This window comes from Nycticebus coucang, chromosome 21 (genome assembly GCF_027406575.1).
Source record: "Nycticebus coucang isolate mNycCou1 chromosome 21, mNycCou1.pri, whole genome shotgun sequence".
In the NCBI taxonomy this organism is placed as follows: domain Eukaryota; kingdom Metazoa; phylum Chordata; class Mammalia; order Primates; family Lorisidae; genus Nycticebus; species Nycticebus coucang.
The window spans coordinates 38653110-38674766 of record NC_069800.1 but is presented as its reverse complement, the minus strand read 5'-3'; the positions used below and the strand labels follow the sequence as shown (position 1 = coordinate 38674766).

Genomic DNA, 21657 nt, shown 5'->3' with positions numbered 1-21657 from the left:
AGATGAGGTCCAAAGCTAAATATCTTAGTCAAGTTGAAAGACTTATCGGTTACCTGCCTACTCTGTGCTATAGCAGCAACTTCTAGAGAAAAAGAAGTTAATTGACCTCATCCAGATTGCACCTCCATTTTACAACTGATGAAACTAATACTTGGAGAATAGCAGAAAAGCAGCAGAGGATAGACACCAAAACTAAGGCTAGCCAGTGTGGGGAGATAGAGGGAAAGAGGCTTCAGCTCCCCAACAGGGAAGAATTTTCTAGTAAAACTGTCCAGAGATGAACTACTCCACTCTAAGAAATGAGGGAGCTGCCCTATCACAAATGTGTAAGTAGAGAAAACCCTAGAAATGACTGTGAACTTCCATGGGTATGAAACAGATCCGCCCTGGCCTGTAGCTCAGCTGCTAGGATGCTAGCCACATGCACTGGAGCTGACTGGTTTGAACCCAGGCCAGGGCCTCCAAACAACAATGACAACTACAACCAAAAAAAAAAATAGCCGGGCGTTGCAGTGGGCACCTATAGTCCCAGCTACTCGGGAGGCTGAGGCAAGAGAATCACTTGAGCCCAAGAGTTGGAGGTTGCTGTGAGCTGTGATGCCACTGCACTCTACTGAGGGCAACATAGAGAAACTCTGTCTCAAAAAAAAAAAAAAAAAAGAAACAAACAAACCTGCTCTGACCTTAGCATTCCACCTTTCTGAACTCCATCTCTGAAATGGGGTTTTTAGGGGTGAATTTGAATATCACATGGAAGGTTGTATGGCTATGTATAAGGTTGCTCTTTAGTCTCTGACTCTGTTCCAAGGGTGAGCCTTGGTCCTTCTCACCCCGGACACTGGGAAGAGAATGAGGGGCTGTGGCCATTGGCCATTTACTTGTAAAAGAACAGGGAGTCACCAGGGATGAAATGAGAGGGTTGAAAGGCAGGGGGCCTCAGAATCTCAGAGGATGAACACATATGAGCACGTAGCAGCTGCCCAGGAACAGTTAAATGCTTGGGCTCTGGAGCCGGACTGACTGGATTCAAATCCTGACTCCCACTTAAGAACTGTATGATCAGGCGGCACCTGTGGCTCAGTCGGTAAGGCGCTGGCCCCATATACCGAGGGTGGCGGGTTCAAACCCAGCCCCGGCCGAACTGCAACCAAAAAATAGCCGGGTGTTGTGGCGGGCGCCTGTGGTCCCAGCTACTCGGGAGGCTGAGGCAAGAGAATCGCTTAAGCTCAGGAGTTGGAGGTTGCTGTGAGCTGTGTGATGCCATGGCACTCTACCAAGGGCCATAAAGTGAAACTCTGTCTCTACAAAAAAAAAAAAAAAAGAACTGTGTGATCTTGGGAGGGTGATGTACCTTCTCTGCTTCTATGTCCTCATCTATAACATGGACAGTAATAACAGCACTTAATGGGGTTACTGGGAGGATTAAGTGAATGATTACACACAAAACACTTAGCACCATCCCTGGTACCTAGTAAAAATCAGCTGTTTTATCACCATCACCTCCAGGGAAGGAGGTCATGAGCCCCCTAGCGAGCATTTCTGTCCCCAGTAAATATTTTTCTGTATTATCTCTCTGTGCTACCAAGCCCAGTACCCTAGTTCAGAGCTAGGGAGATGGAGAGCCCACACTGGTTCTGCTGAGCCTGATAGCTTTCTCGATTCCCCAGCGGAGGTGTTATCTCCTCCCGACACAACCACTTCCTTTTCTGAGAAGTGACCACATCTGTCAGGCATAACTTCTCAGAACTAATGTTGGGGGAGGAGGAGAGTCTGGCAGGTGACGGGCAAAGTTGGAGGAAGATTATCATGGAGTTTGCTCTGAAGATGTCTCCAAATATTCCCTAAAGCCCAGATGGCTTGGGCCCCCCATGACAGTCCCTGATCTCATCACCACTGCCTTCTGAGGTCAAGGCAGGAGAAATTGAGGCTCAGAAGTCAAAGGCTTTCTGTGGTCCCCACAGCTGTGCTGGCTGGACTGAGGGTTGACTCCAGCATAGTCTGGCCATCCCTTTCTTTGCCACTGCTCCCCTGAGCTGCCTCTCAAAGTTGCCCACATCCAGGCCTATAATCCCCTGGCTAGAGGGAAAAGGCTGTGTTCTCCAGGAAAGCAAAGGGAAGTGGATTCCAACCACAAACCTCACTTCTTCCGAGTCTCCGCCTGCCACTCCCTGCCAAGAGAATGATAAGGCCTCTTCCTTTGCCCCACCTCCCTCTTACCATCTCCCAGCAAGCTCCAACAAGGCCTTGTTTGTCTATTCAGCAGGCATTTATCAGCCTCTCCCTCAGAGAAACTGAGGCCAAGAGCAGAAAGTGACTCTGCAAATGACTCATGATCTGCCTGTGAAGGCTGTGACAAGCCAGGGGCAAGGTACAGTCCTTGATGTCCCTGGCACTTTCCCTGGCTGCTAGGAGCCCCTTCCTCTTCTCTACCTACCTCTTTCCTGAAATAACCCAGCAGGAAGGAAGTGGTGGGCCTGGGCCCTCCAGAGTCACTCAAGAGGAAGGAAGGGCCTGTCTGGCACAGATGCTGTTCCTTACTGAAGCCAGGACGGAAGGGTTTCACTTTCCCTCCTGGTTTTCGTCACATCTTTTTCCTGTAGCACAGTTCCCCTCAGTTGGCTGAGGCTGGAACTTACTCATTCAGGTGATATCCTCAGGCCACTTTACCCTCCTAGCAAGAATGGGACCGGGACCATGACCATGACCATAGCCCTGGCCCAGAATATGGGGTTTGCTACTGAGCATACTGGGGCTTAAAACCAGTTTCCTCACTTACCGACTTTAGCCAGGTCTCTCAGTATCTCTGAGCCTCAGTTTACCTGGGCTTAGAATGAAGGCCAATGTGGGGGCTGAAGAAGTATTGTCCTTTGAAACTAAGCAGAGCACTGCATTGAGGTTAGGAGTAAAGGCACTGGAACTAGATTATTAGTGTAGGCATCTCACCTGGGTCCCCTGTACAGGACCTTGAGCAGGTTATAAACTATCTGTGGACTGCAGATCTGCCGGCTATATGATGGTTAACAGTAGCACCCACTAATAGCGTAGAGACAGCTAATGAACTGATCCAAAAAAAGAGCCAAGAAATGTGCCTTGCAGGGTCAGCGCTCTGGAAATGGCAGGTGCTGCCTCTGAGATCATATTTTGTTTGGTTAGAGATTGCAGGGACTGAAATGGCAAAAATGGACATCAGAACGAGTGAAAGACCAGAACTCAGATCCCAGTCTTGCTACTTCCTAGATAGGGATCTTGAGTAAACTCTGGAGCTTCTATGTTCACATCTGTAAAATGGGGCTTTTGATAAATGTTAGGAGGATTAAATGAAAGCATTCATTCATTCATCTAAATCAGATTCCATTAGTATGGCATCTGCTGTTTTCCAGGTGTAGCACCAGGTTCTAGAGATGCAGGTGACAAAACTACACACAGTGTAGTAGAGGGAAATCAGAAAATAATCTCTCAAGTGAGACGATAGTACATGTAATTGAGGAATATAGCCTGGTCAGGATAAAGTGCTATTTAGCTCAGTGCTTGGCACAAGGGGGACATAATATGTTTGATATAGATCAGGGATCATAATAACAGTCACTTATTATTGTTAACAATGAAGGACACTATGGACCAGAGACCAAAACCTGTTCAAAATCACACCACCAGAAAGAAGTGAGTGTGTAGGCGGTGACAGAGGAGTAGAATTTAAAGACTGATCAGATTCAAGTAGGAACTGTACTAGCCCCTGGCAGTATGGGTGGCCTGCCGGCATTTGGACCTCTCCCCTTGGGGCATCATGCCAACCTTTTTGCCTGACCTCTGCAGAGTCACAGGTGGCTGCAGGGTAACCTGCATCATTCAGTTGGCTGCCTGTGGGCAGAGATCTAGCTGAAGTCAGCCTGGGCCTGTCTGGGTAGGTTCTAGGTCATATTTGGTCCCTGCCCAGGATGATGGAGAAGACTGGGACACAGAAGGCATCAACCGGGTGGTGCCTGTGGCTCAAGGAGTAGGGTGCCGGTCTCATATGCCAGAGGTGGCGGGTTCAAACCCAGCCCTGGCCAATAACCAAAAAAAAAAAGAAGGCATCAACCAAAGGACACCCTTCCTCTCCTTCCTGCCTCAAGGCCTCAGTTACCTCTGCTGGAACATGCTCTTTCTTAGCCAAGATTTTAAATCTGGCTGCTGCCAATTTGTCCTTCTGATCTCAGCTCAAACCTCACTTCCTCAGAGAGAGAGCTTCCTGACTGACGACTCCACCTACACCAGTCCCCTGGGATATTCTCTGTTACCTCCCCATGATTTATTTTCTTCAAAGCCCCATCATCTCTGAAACTGTCGTGTTTTTTTTGTTTGTTTGTTTGTTTTTGTAGAGACAGAGTTTCACTTTATGGCCCTCGGTAGAGTGCCGTGGCATCACACAACTCACAGCAACCTCCAACTCCTGGGCTTAAGCGATTCTCTTGCCTCAGCCTCCCGAGTAGCTGGGACTACAGGCACCCACCACAACGCCTGGCTATTTTTTTGTTGCAGTTTGGCGGGGGCCGGGTTTGAACCCGCCACCCTCGGTATATGGGGCTGGCGCCTTACCCACTGAGCAACAGGTGCCACCCACTGTTGTGTTTTTTTCTTGTTATCCTCTCTCTACCTATCTGCTCACCCCCAATAAAGGAGTCTTTTTAGACATTTTTGTCCTAATTGCCCTCCCATGAAATTTGAATACCATAGTTATACTATGTATCTCTTTGTGTACTGTGGCCTTGAAGAGAGCCACAAAGCACAGTAATATCTAAGAATTTTTCACTTTGCCCCATTGCAGGTAATCATTACTCACTGCCATAGAAAATGGACTAAAATATAAGCTACATGAAGGCCATATTCACTGCTCAGTCTCCAGTGCCAGGCTTGGAGAATAGTAGGCACTCAGTAAATATTTATGGTATGATCAAAAGTCCAGGGACCCTGGGTGCATAAAGGAGATATTCATCCCAGAGTTGGAGGAATGATCAGGGAAGGAGCTCCAAAGTGCAGTCTCAGCGGGGTATGGTGGCTCACACCTGTAATCCTAGCACTCTGGGAGGGCGAGGAGGGTGGGTTGCTAGAGCTCAGGAGTTCCAGACCAGCCCTGAGCAAGGAGACCCTGTCTCTACTAAAAATAGAAAAATTGGCAGGTTTGGGCAGCACCTGTGGCTCAATGAGTAGGGCGCTGGCCCCATATACCGAGGGTGGCCAGTTCGAACACAGCCCCGGCCAAACTGCAACAAAAAAATAGCCAGGGCATTGTGGCAGGCGCCTGTAGTCCCAGCTACTCGGGAGGCTGAGGCAAGAGAAACGCCTAAGCCCTAACCCTCACATGGAAGTCAGCTCCAAAGAGAACTTTTTCTTCCCTTTCTTTGCTGTGACCTAAGCTGAGGATGGGTCCTGGGTCTCCTGGACACTTCTGTGACATCAGAGACTTCACTACAACTCACTCTTAGCCTTGCCTACCATGCCACACCTGGCTAATACCAGTGAGACCCACTCAAAGAGCAAGGAGGGCTTATCTCTGCTTTTCCAGACCAGAGCTGTTCTACAATCCTGTTTATTTATCCAGAGCAGCCGCCCACTGAGAAAATGACTGTTTGTTTCCAAGTGTGTCGTGTGAACTGTGGGCTAAATATACCCACACTACCGGCTCTCTAGCGCCCGCCCTGGAACAGCACACCCCATTTTGCTTGTGTTCTGTCTGCAAAAGCAATCCCTAGAATCCACACCCCTTGGAAATCCTACTCCCCTCCCCAGGAGGAGCTGAAGATGAAGGTTGTCTTGGCCAGGAACACATGAGTGGGGACTGGGGCAGGTCAGTACCTTGTTCTCTGCGGCATTGAAATGAGAATGTTTCCTCCACCCTAGGGATGACTGTTACTGGACAGTGAATGTTTTGTGCCCTTGCAGGGACAGGGCCTGCTTACTTCAAGCCAGTCTCAGAGCCAAAAATTTCCTGTGGCTGCCAGTCCTCTACTTTTGAAAAGTTCCCATGAAGGGAACCAGGCCTCTCCCACTTTGGCTGCAGCCCTAGTGTCCTTGGTTCTTATGGAACATTTGGCCCCTTGGGATAACCAGAGCCTTCTGCCTCACTCCCCACAGCCCAGAACTCTCCCCCATTACTGATAAGCCTTTTTTGTGACTCTACCTAGACCTACTTAACTTGGGAGCAGAAAAAATTAAGTCTCCAGGACAGGTGCAGTGGCTCACTCCTGTAATCTGGGAGGCTAAGGCAGGTGGATTGCCTGAGCTCAGGAGTTCAAGACCAGCCTAAGCCAGAGCAAGACCTCATCTCTAAAAATAGCTGGGTGTTGTGGCAGGCATCCCAGTTACTCAGGAGGCTGAGGCAAGAGAATTGCTTGAGCCCAAGAGTTTGAGGTTGCTGTGAGCTTGATACCACATAGTGACAGGGTGAGACTGTTTCAAAAAAAAAAGAAAAAACATTAAGCATCCCATGAGAGTTTTCTTGTCTCCCAAAACCTGCAGAGGCTGTGCGGGATGGATAGGGAGGCTTTCCACACTAGCCGCTGCCCTCCTTTCCCTAAATCCTGGGCTCTGCCTCCACCTTGTTCCTATATTGCTTTTCCTCAGAATCCTTTCAGCACTATTGACAGGACAAGTCCCTCCAACTTAAGGGAAGTGTCCTGCTATAGCAGCAGTCTGAAGCCAGGCAGTCCTGCAGTCTGATCATAGCTCTGCCATCCACTAGCTGAATATTCCCTATTTTAAACCTCAGTCATCTTTATCTGTGAACTGTGGCTCAAATCCCCAGAATGGCTCTGAGCACCAACTATGTACCAGATGCTGTTCTGAGCACTGGGTATATAGGAATGAGATAGGACCTCTACAGGAGGCAAATCATACTATAAACAAAGTATAGAATCAAAGTATGAAAAGTGCTGAGAAGAAAAGCTGTGTGGAGTGGTACATGCACCTGTAGTCTCACCTACTCAGGAGGTTGAAGTGGGAGGATCACATGAGCCCAGGCGTTCTGGGCTATACTATGCTATGCTCATCAGGTGTCCACACTAAGTTTAGCCCCAGTATAGGGACCTTCCAGGACTGGGGGGGCACCCTCAGATTGCCTAAGGAGGGATGAGCTGGCTCAGCTCAAGAAAATGCAGATCAGAACTCCCTTGCTGATGAGTAGTGGGATTGCCCTGTGTGTAGCCACTGTACTCCAGCCTGGGCAACATAGTGAGATTCCATCTCAGAAAGTACTGCAAAGAAAAGTAAAGCAAGATAAGAAGTTAGGTAGAGGGGCGGCCCCTATGGCTCAGTGGGTAGGACACCGGCCCCATATACCCAAGTTGGCAGGTTCGAACCCAGCCCCGGCCAAACTGCAACAAAAAATAGCCCAGCATTTTGGTGAGGGCCTATAGTCCCAGCTACTCAGGAGGCTGAGGCAAGAGAATCACCTAAGCCCAGGAGTTGGAGGTTGCTGTGAGCTGTGACGCCACTGCATTACCAAGGGCAATAAAGTGAGACTCTTGTCTCTTTAAAAAAAAAAAAGGTAGAGAGGGGTGGAGTGGGTACCATTTCAGACAAGGTGGTTAGGGAAGACCTGTCTGAGGAGGTGACATGAGTGAAATGAGGGAGGGGGTCAAATACAGCGAAATGCTAAAGCAGGAGAGGCTAGAGGAACAGCAAGGAGGCCAGTGTGACTGAAACGAAGGTAGGGGAATGAGGGGGAGATAGCCCTCAAAAAGCATTCAGGGCTGGCTCCCACTAGACCTTAATGGCCAGGGTATAGTGTGAGGACTTTATTCTTGATGTGATGGAAGCCTTGGGAAGGTTGAGAGCTTGGTGTGTGGCCCAAATGGAGCGCTTTCCCCAGTGTCGTTTTCCCCAACAGGATGGGAAGCTTTTTCTGGTAAAGCCTTTGGCTCTTGGGTTACTGCCACCTCCCTAATCACTTAATAAACATTGAGGATTCTTTTTCAAGTGAGCAGCTCAATGCACATGACACTCTGCTAGGTACCAGGGATACAGAAATAAATGCCAGGCTCAGCGCCCATAGCACAGTGGTTACAGCACCAGCCACATACACCAAAGGTGGTGGGTTTGAACCCGGCCCTGGACAGCTAAACAACTGCAACAAAAAAGTAGCCGGGCATTGTGGCAGGTGCCTGTAGTCCCAGCTACTTGGGAGGCTGAAGCAAGAGAATCTCTTAAGCCCAGGAGTTGGAGGTAGCTGTGAGCTGTGACGCCACAGCACTCTACCGAGGGTGACATGGTGAGACTGTCTCAAAAAAAATTTTTTTTTTTTTTTTTTTTTTTTTTGTAGAGACAGAGTCTCACTTTATGGCCTTCGGTAGAGTGCCGTGGCATCACACAGCTCACAGCAACCTCCAACTCCTGGGCTTAAGCGATTCTCTTGCCTCAGCCTCCCGAGTAGCTGGGACTACAGGCGCCCACCACAACGCCAGCTATTTTTTGGTTGCAGTTCAGCCGGGGCCGGGTTTGAACCCGCCACCCTCGGTATATGGGGCCAGCGCCTTACCAACTGAGCCACAGGCACCACCCTTTTTTTTTTTTTTTTTTTAAGAAATAAATGGGCTCAGAACCTGTGGCTCAAGCCAGCCACATACACCTGAGCTGGTGAGTTCAAATCCAGCCCGGGCCCGCCAAACAACAACTGCAACCAAAAAAAAAAAATAGCCAGGCTTCTTTTTTTCCAACAAAAACACTAACTGGCGAAAACACTAAATGGTGGATGACGCCGGTGTAGCGGGAGGGCCTGGAGGCCCCGGGGGCCCTGGAATGGGAGGCCGTGGTGGCCTGGAGGCTTCGGCAGCGGCATTTGGGGGCCAGGGTTGCAGCTGGGGTCGGGGTCAGGGCTGAGGCATTAGAACTCACGGAGGCAAGGCCAAGGACAAAGAGTGGATACCCGTCACCAAGCTGGGCTGCCTGGTCAAGGACATGAAGATCAAATCCCTGGAGAAGATCTATCTTTTCTCCTTGCCCATTAAGGAATCTGAGATCATTGATTTTTTTTTTGGGGGGGGGGGCGGCATCTCTCAAGGATGAAGTTTTAAAGATTATGCCAGTGTAAAACAGACCCGCTCTGGCCAGCGGACCACGTTCAAGCCGTTCGTTGCCATTGGGGACTATAATGGCCATGTCGGTCTGAGTGTTAAGTGTTCCAAGGAAGTATCCACTGCCATCCAAGGGACCATCATCCTGGCCAAGCTCTCTGTTGTCCTAGTGCGGAGAGGCTACTGGGGGAATAAGATTGGCAAGCCTCACACTGTTCCTTGCAAAGTGACAGGCTGTGGTGCTGGTATGTCTCATCCCTGCTCCTAGAGGAACTGGCGATGTCTCAGCACCTGTGTCTAACAAGCTGCTAATAATGGCTGGGATTGATGACTGCTCACTTCAGCCAGGGGCTGCACTACCACCCTGGGCAACTTTGCCAAGGCCACTTTTGATGCCATTTCCAAGACCTATAGCTATCTCACTCCTGATCTCTGGAAAGAGACAGTGTTCACCAAGCCTCCTTACCAAGAATTCACTGACCATCTTGTCAAGACCCATACCAGAGTCTCTGTGCAGAGGACCCAGGCTCCAGCTGTGGCTACAACATAGGGTTTTTATACAAGAATAATAAAGTGAATTGAGTCTGTTAAAAAAAAAAAAATAGCTGGGCATTGTGGTGGGTGCCTGTAGTCCCAGCTACTTGGGAGGCGGAGGCAAGAGAATCATTTGAGCCCAGGAGTTGGAGGTTGCTATGAGCTGTGATGTCGCAGCACTCTACCTAGGGCGACAGCTTGAGGCTCTGTCTTAAATAAATAAATACCACTTGCTTGATAAGTGCGGGAGAGAGCTGATATAGGACCTTAAGTATAGGCATGCTGTAACCTGATCTGTATTTTTAGAATTTTTCTCTTGTGGAGCAGGGATGGAGAGTGGTTGTCAAGACTAGAAGTAGGGGGTTGGCACCTGTAGCTCAATGAGTAGGGCGCCAACCCCATATACCAAGGGTGGCAGGTTCAAACCCGGCCCCAGCCAAACTGCAAAAAAAAAAAAAAAAATTCATTTTGGCTCGGCACCTGTGGCTCAGGCGGCTAAGGCACCAGCCACATACACCTGAGCTGGCGGATTCGAATCCAGCCTGGGCCTGCCAAACAATGACTGCTGCAACCAAAAAATAGCCGGGCGTTGTGGCGGGTGCCTGTAGTCCCAGCTACTTGGGAGGCGGAGGCAGGAGACACGCTTGAGCACAGGAGTTGGAGGTTGCTGTGAGCTGTGATGCCACAGCACTCTACCCAGGGCAACAGCTTGAGGCTCTGTCTCAAAAATAAAAATAAAAAAATAGAAGTAGGGCCAGTCAGGTATCAAAAGTGAGCAAATTGTGGGTAGGACTGTGATCAGCTGGAGATGTCAGGCCTCATCTGCATAAGCAGCCATTTGGCCCTTTGGGATCCAGTCGAAATGTAGGCTCAGTTTGTGGGAGGCCTTGGTAGAGAGGCAAGAGCCTGGGCTCTGGAACCAGCCAGGGAAAATAAATTTCTCCTATTTATTACACACACACAGAGCACTTATTTCTAAGGGCCCGACACCAGGTTTAGATTCCTGTTCAACCACTAACAAAGTTGGGTGACCTTGATCAGTTCCTCTGCACTCAGAGGCCTGCAAATGGAGAGAGACAGCCTACACTGCAGCACTGTTAGGATTAAGGGACAAACTGGGTGCAGAGCTTACCCAAAAAAGGATACTCAGAGCATTCCTCTCCCTGCCCCACAGGCTGGCTGTACCCTGAGGTGGGTAATTCAGCTGACACACAGCTCCTCTTTTTTTCACATAATGTGTTTCCTTCCTGACCTAGCTTCAGTGGAGGGCTGTTGCTCATCTCCTCCTCGGCCCAGAGTCACACCTGCTGGAGTGAGGGACAGGGACAGGCTTTCTCGACCCCATCATGTGGGCCTACCATTCCTGCATCTTTGTCACCCTCTCTGTTCTGCCATGCCCTTCCTATCCACCAACCTGCCTTGGCTAGGAGACCCTTCCGGAGGAAGAGTGAGCCTCTAGTTGAAAGTCCCAAGACTTACTCGACTCGAGAATCTACTCCTAATTTCTCCAGGCATTTATCCCCATCCCTTGTTCTCCTTCCCTCTGTCCCAGCAGTGAAGAGCACTACCCTTGCTGCTGGTGGCTTCCAGACCACATGTCTCCTGCTCACACTTGCTCCCTCATACCCTCCACTCCCCTCTGCATTCAACTCTGGCCATCTGCCCGTTCTCTGACCCTACCCTTCTTTTTCTCACCTGAGTTCTGGAGTGACTACCACTTCTATCTGTCTGACCATCTCCCAGGCTATTGCATACAGATGGCCACCTTTTCTCCCACCCACCCACACATTACAGTCTGAGGACTCAAAATGTGCCTTCCCTTCTCTCTCCCTGCAGGACACTTTTGTGGAACTCTACGGAAACAATGCAGCAGCTGAGAGCCGGAAGGGACAGGAACGCTTCAACCGCTGGTTCCTGACGGGCATGACTGTGGCTGGTGTGGTTCTGCTGGGCTCACTCTTCAGTCGGAAATGACCAGACACTTCACCATCCATTCACCCTCCTGTCCCCTTCCCTGCCCCACCACATCCCTCCATCCAGCCACCATTGCCACCAGGAGAACCACTACATGCAGCCGATGCCTGCCCACCCTTCCATTACTGGGTTGGGCCTAGACCTGGTCCCCTGCAATTTGTTTTCTAGAATTTACCACGCTTCTGTGAGAGCCACCTTCCCCTACACTTTAGTTTTCCCAGCCTTGAAATCCACAAAGTTTCCCTAAAATCTGCTGCATGGAGGCTGGCAGGTATGGGAGGGCTTATGGTTGGGGGCAGGAGGGCCCTGCCTGATTGGTCAAACCTTTACCCCTTAGTCTCCCCAAAAATGCTTTTCTGCCAGGGAGCTGGAAAGTTTTAGGAACCTCTTCCCCAGAGAGAGAGAATAGATTGCCTTTGTTTTGATGTTTGTGGCCTCAGAATTGATCATTTTCCACCTCCACTCCCCACCCCACCCTGAACCTAGGCTCCCCTACCTTCCCCACCCCCAAGAGCCATTTAGGGGCCAGTTTTGACTAATTAGGGATTCAGGCTGCTTGAAATAAAGAAACAAGGATCAGGACTCCCTTGCCACCTCTGGCCTGGCCAAAAAGTCCCCACTCCAAGTCCATATGTCCTCCAGAGGCCTCTGTCTAGAGACCAGCCCCACCCAGGAGGGAGGGGGCTATAGCTGCAGGAAACACCCCATGCCAAAGGTAGGGTGACCCTTGCATTTGAGCATCATAGTCCCTTCCCTTCCCCGGGCTCCCATGACTATGACTGAGGGACCAACTAAGCCCTAGACAGATGGTGCCCCATAGCTGTTAATGGCCTCAGCTGCCTCACTTCTGCAAGATCAGCAGGTGGCATCTTAGCCTTGGGCTGCTGCCCAGGGGGTCCAGGGGTTCAGAAGCCTCAGCCCTGAGGTGAAGGGGTGTTAATAGGGAGCAGCTGTGGGAGCCCTAGGGTTTTCCCTACCTCAGGCAGGAAGGGCAGGAAGGAAAGCCTGGTGCACAGGGTGGGAGTGGAGCAGACTAGAGGGGCTGGTCCTACCTGGCCAGGCAGATTTGTGTCCCACCCCCATATAGCCTGGGCAGCCGGGCTGCCAAGGACAGAGTGGCTTGGCCAGGAGCCTTTCAGGCCTCCCTCTCTCCTCCCTGGGGGTCCTGGCCCAGCCTCAGCCACCCTGGGCTCTCTGCTGTACATATTCAAGACTAGTTTTTATTCCTTGTGAAGATGATATACTATTTTTGTTAAGCGTGTCTGTATTTATGTGTGAGGAGCTGCTGGCTTGCTGTGCGTGTGCACGTGGAGAGCTGGTGCCCGGAGATTGGACGGCCTGATGCTCCCTCCCCTGTCCTGGTCCAGGGAAGCTGGCCAGGGGTCCTGGCTCCTGAGGGGCATGTGTCCCTCCCCCAACCCCCACCCCACACTGTTCCAGCTCTTTGAAATAGTCTGTGTGAAGGTGAAAGTGCAGTTCAGTAATAAACTGTGTTGATTCAGTGAACAAAGGGCCTGGGCTCCTGCATGCTTTGGGATGGAGAAGGGAGGGGGGTGCTGGAGAGCTAGGTACCAGCCTTGGCTCTGCTTCCCTCAGGGAAGGGCCTTGGACAAGTCCCTCCCTCTGGGCCCACTTGTACAGTGCCAGGGTCTTTACTGAGTACCTTCTGTGTGCTGGGCACTGGGCACCCTTAGGAGCTGACTTTCCAGTGAAGAAACAACCACTCTGCATCCTGCTCTGCATGGGCACACTCTTGGCACTGAAGATTCTGCAAGTAAACAAAGCCCTTGTCTTTACAGAGTGTCCATCTAGTGGAAGAGACAGACAGATACAAGCACCACTTTGTCTGCCATGCATGTAGGAAGGAAAAGATATGATAACCTTTCCTTACCCATCACGACGGTCATGGCCAACACTCCTATAACAAAAAAACAAGAGAAAACAAAATTTTACATGACACAAAGAACCTTCAGAAATGATCCCCAAACCCAGGAGAAACTGTTCATTTTTATGCTTAGATTCAACGAACAATGAACAGCTGGACAAAAAAGGTAAGATCTAATGTAGTAGGCTGAGTGGGGAAACCCAACAAGGTCCTTCTGTCAAATTCTTACTGGCCTCTGTAGTATTCCTCCATCCCAGGTATAAGACAGGGCCCCTCTGGGATGAGGGTCTTATGACAGACAAAACATAGGTAGGTCACCTTCTACACTGGGGAAAATTACAGCAATTTTTTTTTTTTTTTTTGAACAGAGCCTCAAGCTGTCGCCCTGGGTAGAGTGAGTCTAACTCCTGGGCTCAAGTGAGTCTCCTGCCTCCGCCTTCCAAGTAGCTGGGACTACACGCGCCCACCACAACGCCCAGCTATTTTTTGGTTGCAGCCATCATTGTTTGGCGGGCCTGGGCTGGAATCAAACCTGCCAGCTCAGGTGTATATGGCTGGCGCCTTAGCCACCTGAGCCACAGGCGCCAAGCCAATTACAGCAATATTTCTAGGTTTTATGGCTTGCTTTGGAACAAAGGGGTTCTGGTTTCTATGACCCACCTTGGGGAAGAGGAATTGTCTCAGAAGAAAGAGAGAAGGTCAGAACTTGCTTCTGAGGCCTTGCAGGCTCCCCTAGTTCAAAGTACTTGGCATACCAAAGTACCATACTTTGGGGTACCCTGGGAGGCCGAGGCTGGTGGATTGCCCTGAGCTCACAGGTTCAAGACCGGCCTGAGCCAGAGTAGGACCTAAGGCAAGAGAATCACTTGAGCCCAGGAGTTTGAGGTTGCTGTGAGCTGTGATGCCATAGCACTCTACCAAGGGTGACAAAATGAGACTGTCTCCAAAAAAGAAAAAGGACAACCTTGAGAAAGCCATTTATTCTTCTGGGAAAACAGGAAGGACTTAGTAGGGAAGGAGATAAGAAGGGGTCTAACTTGGGAGAACATTATTAAGGTGAATCCCACAGGATTTCTTTCTTTTTTTTTTTTTTTTTTGTAGAGACAGAGTCTCCCTTTATGGCCCTCGGTAGAGTGCCGTGGCCTCACACAGCTCACTGCAACCTCCAACTCCTGGGCTCAAGCGATTCTCTTGCCTCAGCCTCCCGAGTAGCTGGGACTACAGGCACCCGCCACAATGCCTGGCTATTTTTTGGTTGCAGTTTGGCCGGGGCCGGGTTTGAACCCGCCAGCCTCAGTATATGGGGCCCGTGCCTCACGGACTGAGCCACAGGCACCGCCCCCCACAGGATTTCAAATGGAATGGAGACAGCCTTAGAGAAGACTCAAGAGTGGCAGTTTTTTGGAACAGTGATGAAAAAATGAAGCACATGTCTGAAGCCATTGCAACCCCAGAGGCTCATAGTTAAGTGCTCCAACTGAAGGAAAGTTCACATGTCTGGAGCAGAGAGTAAGGGGGTTCCTGGGTTAAGATGATGATGGGTTAGGGGAATGAACTTGATCCGGAGGCCAGTGAGAGCCAGAGAAAGGTGAACAATTAAGGAGTGATATCACCCTTTAGATCCCCAAAGCTCCCTCTGCCAGCTGTGGAGCTAAGAGGGCAAGCAGAATGAAAGCCTGCAGACCAGTGAGGAGGCCTATTTTGGTTAATACTCTGGTTTTGGGGCGGCGCCTGTGGCTCAGTGAGTAGGGCGCCGGCCCCATTTGCCGAGGGTGGCAGGTTCATACCCAGCCCCGGCCAAACTGCAACAAGAAAATAGCCGGGCGTTGTGGCGGGCGCCTGTGGTCCCAGCTGCTCGGGAGGCTGAGGCAGGAGAATCGCGTAAGCCCAAGAGTTAGAGGTTGCTGTGAGCCGTGTGACGCCGCGGCACTCTACCGCGGGGGGTAGAGTGAGACTCTTGTCTCTACAAAAAAATATATATATACGCTGGTTTTGAGGGTGGGCAGGCCAGGTGTGTGTCCTGCCTCTCCATTCCTGGTCCTGTGACTCTAGTTACCTAACCTTTATGGCCCAGCCTTTCCCTCTACAAAATGGGTCTAATAGTAGTCAAATCTCACACGGTTGTGGTCAATTGAATGACCCAATCAAACAGAGGTGGGGGAGGACTGCATGTTGGGGGTGGGAGCAGGGATTACCCCTCCCCCCAATTGGGCGGGCTTTCCAGGCGGGAGAAGGGAGTTCCACGTGGCTGTGGCCGCCTGCCTGGGCGTCTAGAAACGCAGTCAAAGATTCCAGAAGCGGGTGCTCCAGCTACGGCGGGTCTGCTGGCGGGACCTGCCTCCGGCGCTCCGCCCTGCCCGCTTTCTGGAGTGGGCTTGACTGACCCCTGGTGGCCAGAGGATGCGACCTGAAAGCCAACCCTAGCTGCTCTGGCTCACTGCCCAGCACTTCTGTCTCCTACCCTGCCACCTTTCTCCAGTGTCCCACATCCTCTAACCTGCTCTCGGTAAAATATCTGCACTTCCAGTTCTTGGGTACCGGAGTCAGAGCTGAGTGGGGTGAGGCAGGAGGATTGCTTCCGCCTAGGAATTTGAGGTTGCTGTAAGCTGTGATATGGCCCTCCAGCCCAGGGGACAGAGCCAACAAAACTCTGTCTCCAAAGAAACAAGCAAAACAAAACCCCTCCCCATGTGTGTCTTTTTTTTTTTTTTGCAGTTTTGGCCAGGGCCGGGCTCGAACCCGTCACCCCGGTATATGGGGCCGGCGCCCTACTCCTTGAGCTACAGGCACCACTCCCATCCCCCCATGTGTCTCTTGCTCTTGCCCCTACCCTAGCCACTCCAGTTCCTTCTGCAGTTTCCCCCTATGCTACCAGAAACATCTTTTCACATACTAGTCCAGATACAAATATATGTTTAACCTCCTTCCCATTTGTTTTTTTTTCGAGACAGAGTCTAACTATGTCACCCTTGGCATAGCGTCATAGCTCACAGCAACCTCGAACTCTTGGGCTAAAGCAATTCTCTTGCCTCAGCCTCCAGAGTAGCTGGGACTACAGGCGCCCGCCACAACACCTGGTATTTTTTAGAGACAGGGTCTCACTTTTGCTCAGGCTGGTCTCAAACTCCTGAGTTCAAGCAATCCACCTGCCTCTGCCTCCCAGAGCTAGGATTAGATTACAGGTGTGAGCCACCACGCCCAGCCTCACTTTTCCTTAATATATAGAAAATAATAGAAATGAACATGTATGATGTATGACCTATATAAATGTATGTTTTCTTTCTCTCTCTTTCTTTTGAAACAGAGTCTCAAGCTGTCGCCCTGGGTAGAGTGCTGCGGCATCACAGCTTACAGCAACCTCCAACTCTTGGGCTTAAGTGATTCTCTTGCCTCAGCCTCCCAAGTAGCTGGGACTGCAGGCACCTGCCACAACACCCGGCTATATTTTTTGTTGTTGTTGTTGCAGTTGTCATTGTTGTTTTAGCCAGCCTTAGCCGTGTTTGAATCCACCAGTCCTAATGTGGCAGGCACCCTACCCACTGAGCTACAGGTGCCACCCATTTTTCTTTCATTTTTAATAAATGTCCATGCACTGCTGGACGCAATGGCTCATTGCCTGTAATGCCAGCCCTCTGGAAGGCTGAAGCAGGTGGATTGCTTCAGCTCACAGGTTTGAGACCAGCCTGAACAAGAGCGAGACTCCTGTCTCTAAAAAATAGCCAGTTGTTGTGGCAGGCGCCTGTAGTCCCAGCTATTCCGGAGGCTGAGGCAAGAGAATCACTTAATCCCAAGAGTGCCATGGCACTCTACCCAGGGCAACAAAGTGAGAATCTGTCTCAAAAAAAAAAAAAAAAAAAAAATCCATGCACTAATGTTAGAATTCTGGGTGTGTCGAGTATTCTCTCTTATTTACTCCATCTCATTGATTTCATTATATATAGCTTTATGGAGTCTCTTGAAATTAAATGGCCCTATCCCAAAGTTTCTTGGTTGTTTTTTTTTTTTTTTTTTTTTTTTTTTTTTTGGCCGGGGCTGGGTTTGAACCCGCCACCTCCGGCATATGGGACCGGCACCCTACTCACTGAGCCACAGGTGCCACCCAGTTTCTTGGTTTTTTTTTAATTTAACCAGAGTCAATACAGATTTTTTTTTCTTTTGTATGTACCTATCCCAAAGGTTTGTTTTTTTTTTAGGGACAAAGTCCTGCTTTGTTGTCCTTGGTAGAGTGCTGTGGCGTCACAGCTCACAGCAACCTCCAGCTCTTGGGCTTAGGCAATTCTCTTGCCTCAGCCTCCGGAGTAGCTGGGTCTACAGGCACCTGCCACAACGCCCAGCTATTTTATTGTTGCAGTTTGGCCAGGCCACGTTTGAACCTGCCACCCTCCATATGTGGGGCTGGCGCCCTACTCACTGAGCCACAGGTGCTGCCCAGAAAAAGTTCTTATAAAAGTAAAATAGAAAAGTATATAAACATAGTATGGTATAGCCAAGGAGGTGGTTTGTAAATTTGTCGATGAGTAGGAAATGACCAGTCCTAGCATCAGGAAGTCCCCATGTTAGGCTCAAACTGCACTAATATAAAAAACAACCTTGCCCCACACACACACACACACAAAAAACAGTTACAATTGCATTGTAAAAATAATAATAATAAATTTAAATAATGATAGGACCTTAAATTGCAAGTCATTTATATGGTGAAACATCCCTCTACAGCTGGTTGGCTATCCCCAAAACGCTTTGTGTCAAGTTCCTTGGGTACTCGGAAAATGAACTTCAGGTGGCCCTTCATGGATGGCCATCTTCCACAGATGACCACTGCAGTAGATGGCCAGAGGGAAGAGCCCAACCTTAGCCATGCTCAACTTACCCTGGAGCAACGAAGGACCAGAGGAGAGAATGGTGTGGTGGTTTAGAGCAGGACTCTGAGTCAGACTGCCTGGGGTAAGTGGGTGCCCTTGGACAAGTGACTTGATTTCCCTATGCTTGAGTTTCTTACCTGAAAAATGGGAGTGAGTACAATCAAATCTTGTACTGATGTCTTGAGCCAGTAACCTGTGTACTGAGTTTCAAGAAAATCTTTGTTGAAGTTTACAAAAAAAAAAAATGGGAGTGAGAATCATATCTTCCTCATGGGGTAATTTTACAGAGTAGTACTTATAACATGCTTAAGAATAGTGTCTGGTACTGTAGGCACTATTTTTTATAGGAAGTACTATAAAATGTATCAAGCTGTGCTGTCAAACTACCACCAAGCACTAACCATCTCAATATGGATTTCCTCCAAAAGCAAATCCTAAAATAAAGATACAGGTACAGGTGGTTTAAGTGGTGAAGTAAGGCAGAGAAGGACAGGGAGCCAATACATACTGTGCTGATGTGGAAGTTGCCATCAACTCCCTGTCCAAGCTATAGGGTTCTTTCTTCCTGGGAATCCTTTGAAAGATCTGTGAAACACTCCTCAGACTGCTGTCATCGAGGGGCAGGAACACCGAGCTATTTATCCACCAACACTCACTCCTCATTGGCTGAGGGGTACTTTAAGGTTTTCTCTTTGGTATTTGGCACTTCCTACCTGGCCCAGGCTTGAGTAAAAGCATAAATCTGTGGTCCAAGAAGACATAGGTACCTGTTCCCTTAAGTGAGAATTTTCTACCAAAGCTGCATGTGACCTGTGAGGGCAGGCCAAGAGCACATGGTTAGGCCACTGACAAGTCTGCCACAACTGTGACAACTTTGTAGCATACCAAGTGGGAAACTCCCCTTGAGGAAGGAACAATTTTGTAGTTCTCAACTTTGGCTAATCCAAACAATACTGTAACAAACGACCTCACATATTTACCATTTTGTACGTGTGTCTGTGTATCCATAGGATAAATTCCTAGGGGTAGATTGGCTGGGCCCAAGGATATATATGCATTTTTCAATTTCATGGATGCAGTCAAAGCCGGCCTTCTGTGAAACTGCCTGTCTTCTGCACTATTGCCAACATGGGTGTTAATGCGCTTTGATCTTTGTCAATCTGGTAGATGAAAAAATAGTACTCATACGGTAAGTTTTTATTTTTAAAATTCTAATTGAGATTGGCATCTTTTCATGTGTTTGAAAGCCATCTGTGCTCCTAATAAGTTAATGAATCTACACAGGGACCAATGAAAGCTGCTAATGATGCTTGAAGACAACCAGGCATCATGTGTCTCCTGTCAAAAGAACACAGCACACCCTTTCAGTGTTCTTGCCAAGAAAACCAAACATGAACCTGACCACGCTTCTAAATGTAACCACCAATTATAGACAATACAGGGGACAGAGGAGAACAATAAATGGTATATGGGGACGCAATCACCCAGATGCAGACTGCGGAATCTCTTGGGACAACCCCATTTCTTCAACAAATGAAACGAAAGGGGAAAGAGAAAGGAGAGAGGGAGGGAAGAGGAACTAGCAATGGAGACAGGGAGCGAGAGAAAGAGAAGCAAAGAGAGAGATGTAAATGACGAGAAATTTAAGAGTAGGATGAACCGGCCAGATGCAGTGGTTCACGCCTGTAATCCTAGCACTCCGGAAAGCTGAGGCAGGTGGATTGCTTGAGCTCATGAGTTCAAGACCAGCCTGAGCAAGAGCGAGATCCCTGCTCTACTAAAAATAGAAAAACTGAGGCCAGAGGATTGCTTGAGCCCAAGTTGGAGATTGCTGTGAGTTATGACGCCATGGGACTCTACCTAGGGTGACAGCTTGAGACTCTGTCTCAAAAAAAAAAAAGAGGGCGGCGCCTGTGGCTCAAAGGGGTAGGGTGCCGGCCCTATATGCCGGAGGTGGCGGGTTCAAACCCAGTCCTGGCCAAAAACTGCAAAAAAACGAGCCACACTCTGGTGCCCTGAGTAGAGTGCTCTGGTGTCATAGCTCACAGAAACCTCAAACTCTTGGGCTCAAGTGATCCTCCTGCCTCAGCCTCCCAAGTAGCTGGGACTATAGGCGCCTGCCACAACACCCAGCTATTTTTTTGTTGAAGTTGTCATTGTGGTTTAGCAGGCCTGGGCCAGATTCAAACCCGCCTGCCTCGCTGTATGTGGCCGGCACAGAGCCTCTTTTTAATTTTTAATTGTGATTTTTTTTATTTTTTATTTTTTTTGAGACAGTCTCAAGCTGTCTCTCTAGGTGGCCTCACAGCTCACAGCTACCTCAAACTCCTGGGCTTAAGTGATTCTCCTGCCTCAGTCTCCCAAGTAGCTGGGACTACAGGCGCCTGCCACAATGCCTGGCTGTTTTTTGTTGCATTTGTCATTGTTGCTTTTAGCTGGCCCGGACAGGATTTGAACCTGCCAGCCTCAGTGTATGTGGCTGGCACCCTACCCACTGAGCTACGGGTGCCGCCTTTAATTGTGATTTTTAAAAAAAATCTTGATTTCGTGTTGGTTATTTCTACACATCTGTAGTAGAGATTTTTAATGATTTTTTTTGTTTCTTTTTTTGTGGTTATTTCATTATGGTAGGTTTTATTATTTGCTCACAAAGTCTGCCTTCCCTCTTTATGTTTGCCACTGCCCTCTGGCAGGAGGATCTTTGTTCATTGATATTGGGCTTGACCTTGGGAAGCAGACTGTATTTTCCAAAAACGACCCCAAAGATTTCCCATCTCACATGCATCTCACATAACATCATCTTAAGGTCTTCTCATTGAGTGGCGGTCTGTGTTCTCTTCCGCCTAAGCCTGGGTATACCTTTGGGAGTGTCTTGACTTGATAGGTTTTGGCAGAAGTGATGCTATATGTCTTCTGAGGTTAGATCTAAAAAGACAATGCACTTGCCCTTGATCTCTTGGTACATTTGCTCTTGGAACCCAACCACTCTGCTTTGAGGGAGCCCAAACTAGCCCACACAGAGAGACCAGATGGGGAGGCCATAAGAGGTCCCAGCTGTTAGCCAGCAGCAACCACTAGATATGTGAGAGAAAACATCTCTAAACTATTCTGCAAATAGCCTCTGAAGGTTTCCAGTTGAGGCCCCCAAAACTCTAGAGCTGAGTAAACTGTTCCCACTGTGTCCTGCTGGAAATCCTGACCACAGAATATCCGAGCAAAATAAAATGATTGTTTTATGCCACTAAGTTTTGAGGTGGATTGAAATGCAGCAATTGTGGGCCAGGCACAGTAGATCATGTCTATAATCCCAGCACTCTGGGAGGCCAAGGCGGGTGGATTGCTTGAGCTCACAGGT

At 49.2% G+C, this 21657-nt stretch overlaps 1 protein-coding gene and 1 pseudogene across 7 annotated transcripts in view; both read left to right on the top strand.

Moving 5' to 3' along the window:
- The window catches only part of BCL2L1 (BCL2 like 1), a 60704-nt gene extending 47643 nt beyond the window's left edge, over positions 1–13061 (top strand). For all 7 annotated transcript variants that reach the window (XM_053574147.1, XM_053574146.1, XM_053574145.1 and 4 more), the window contains exon 3: positions 11418–13061. In XM_053574147.1, the coding sequence (XP_053430122.1) occupies positions 11418–11555 (138 nt within the window). In that variant the 3' untranslated portion in view covers positions 11556–13061. The remainder of the gene's footprint in view (positions 1–11417) is intronic.
- On the top strand, positions 8592–9630 carry LOC128573760 (40S ribosomal protein S2-like; annotated as a pseudogene).
- Positions 13062–21657: the final 8596 nt, after the last annotated feature.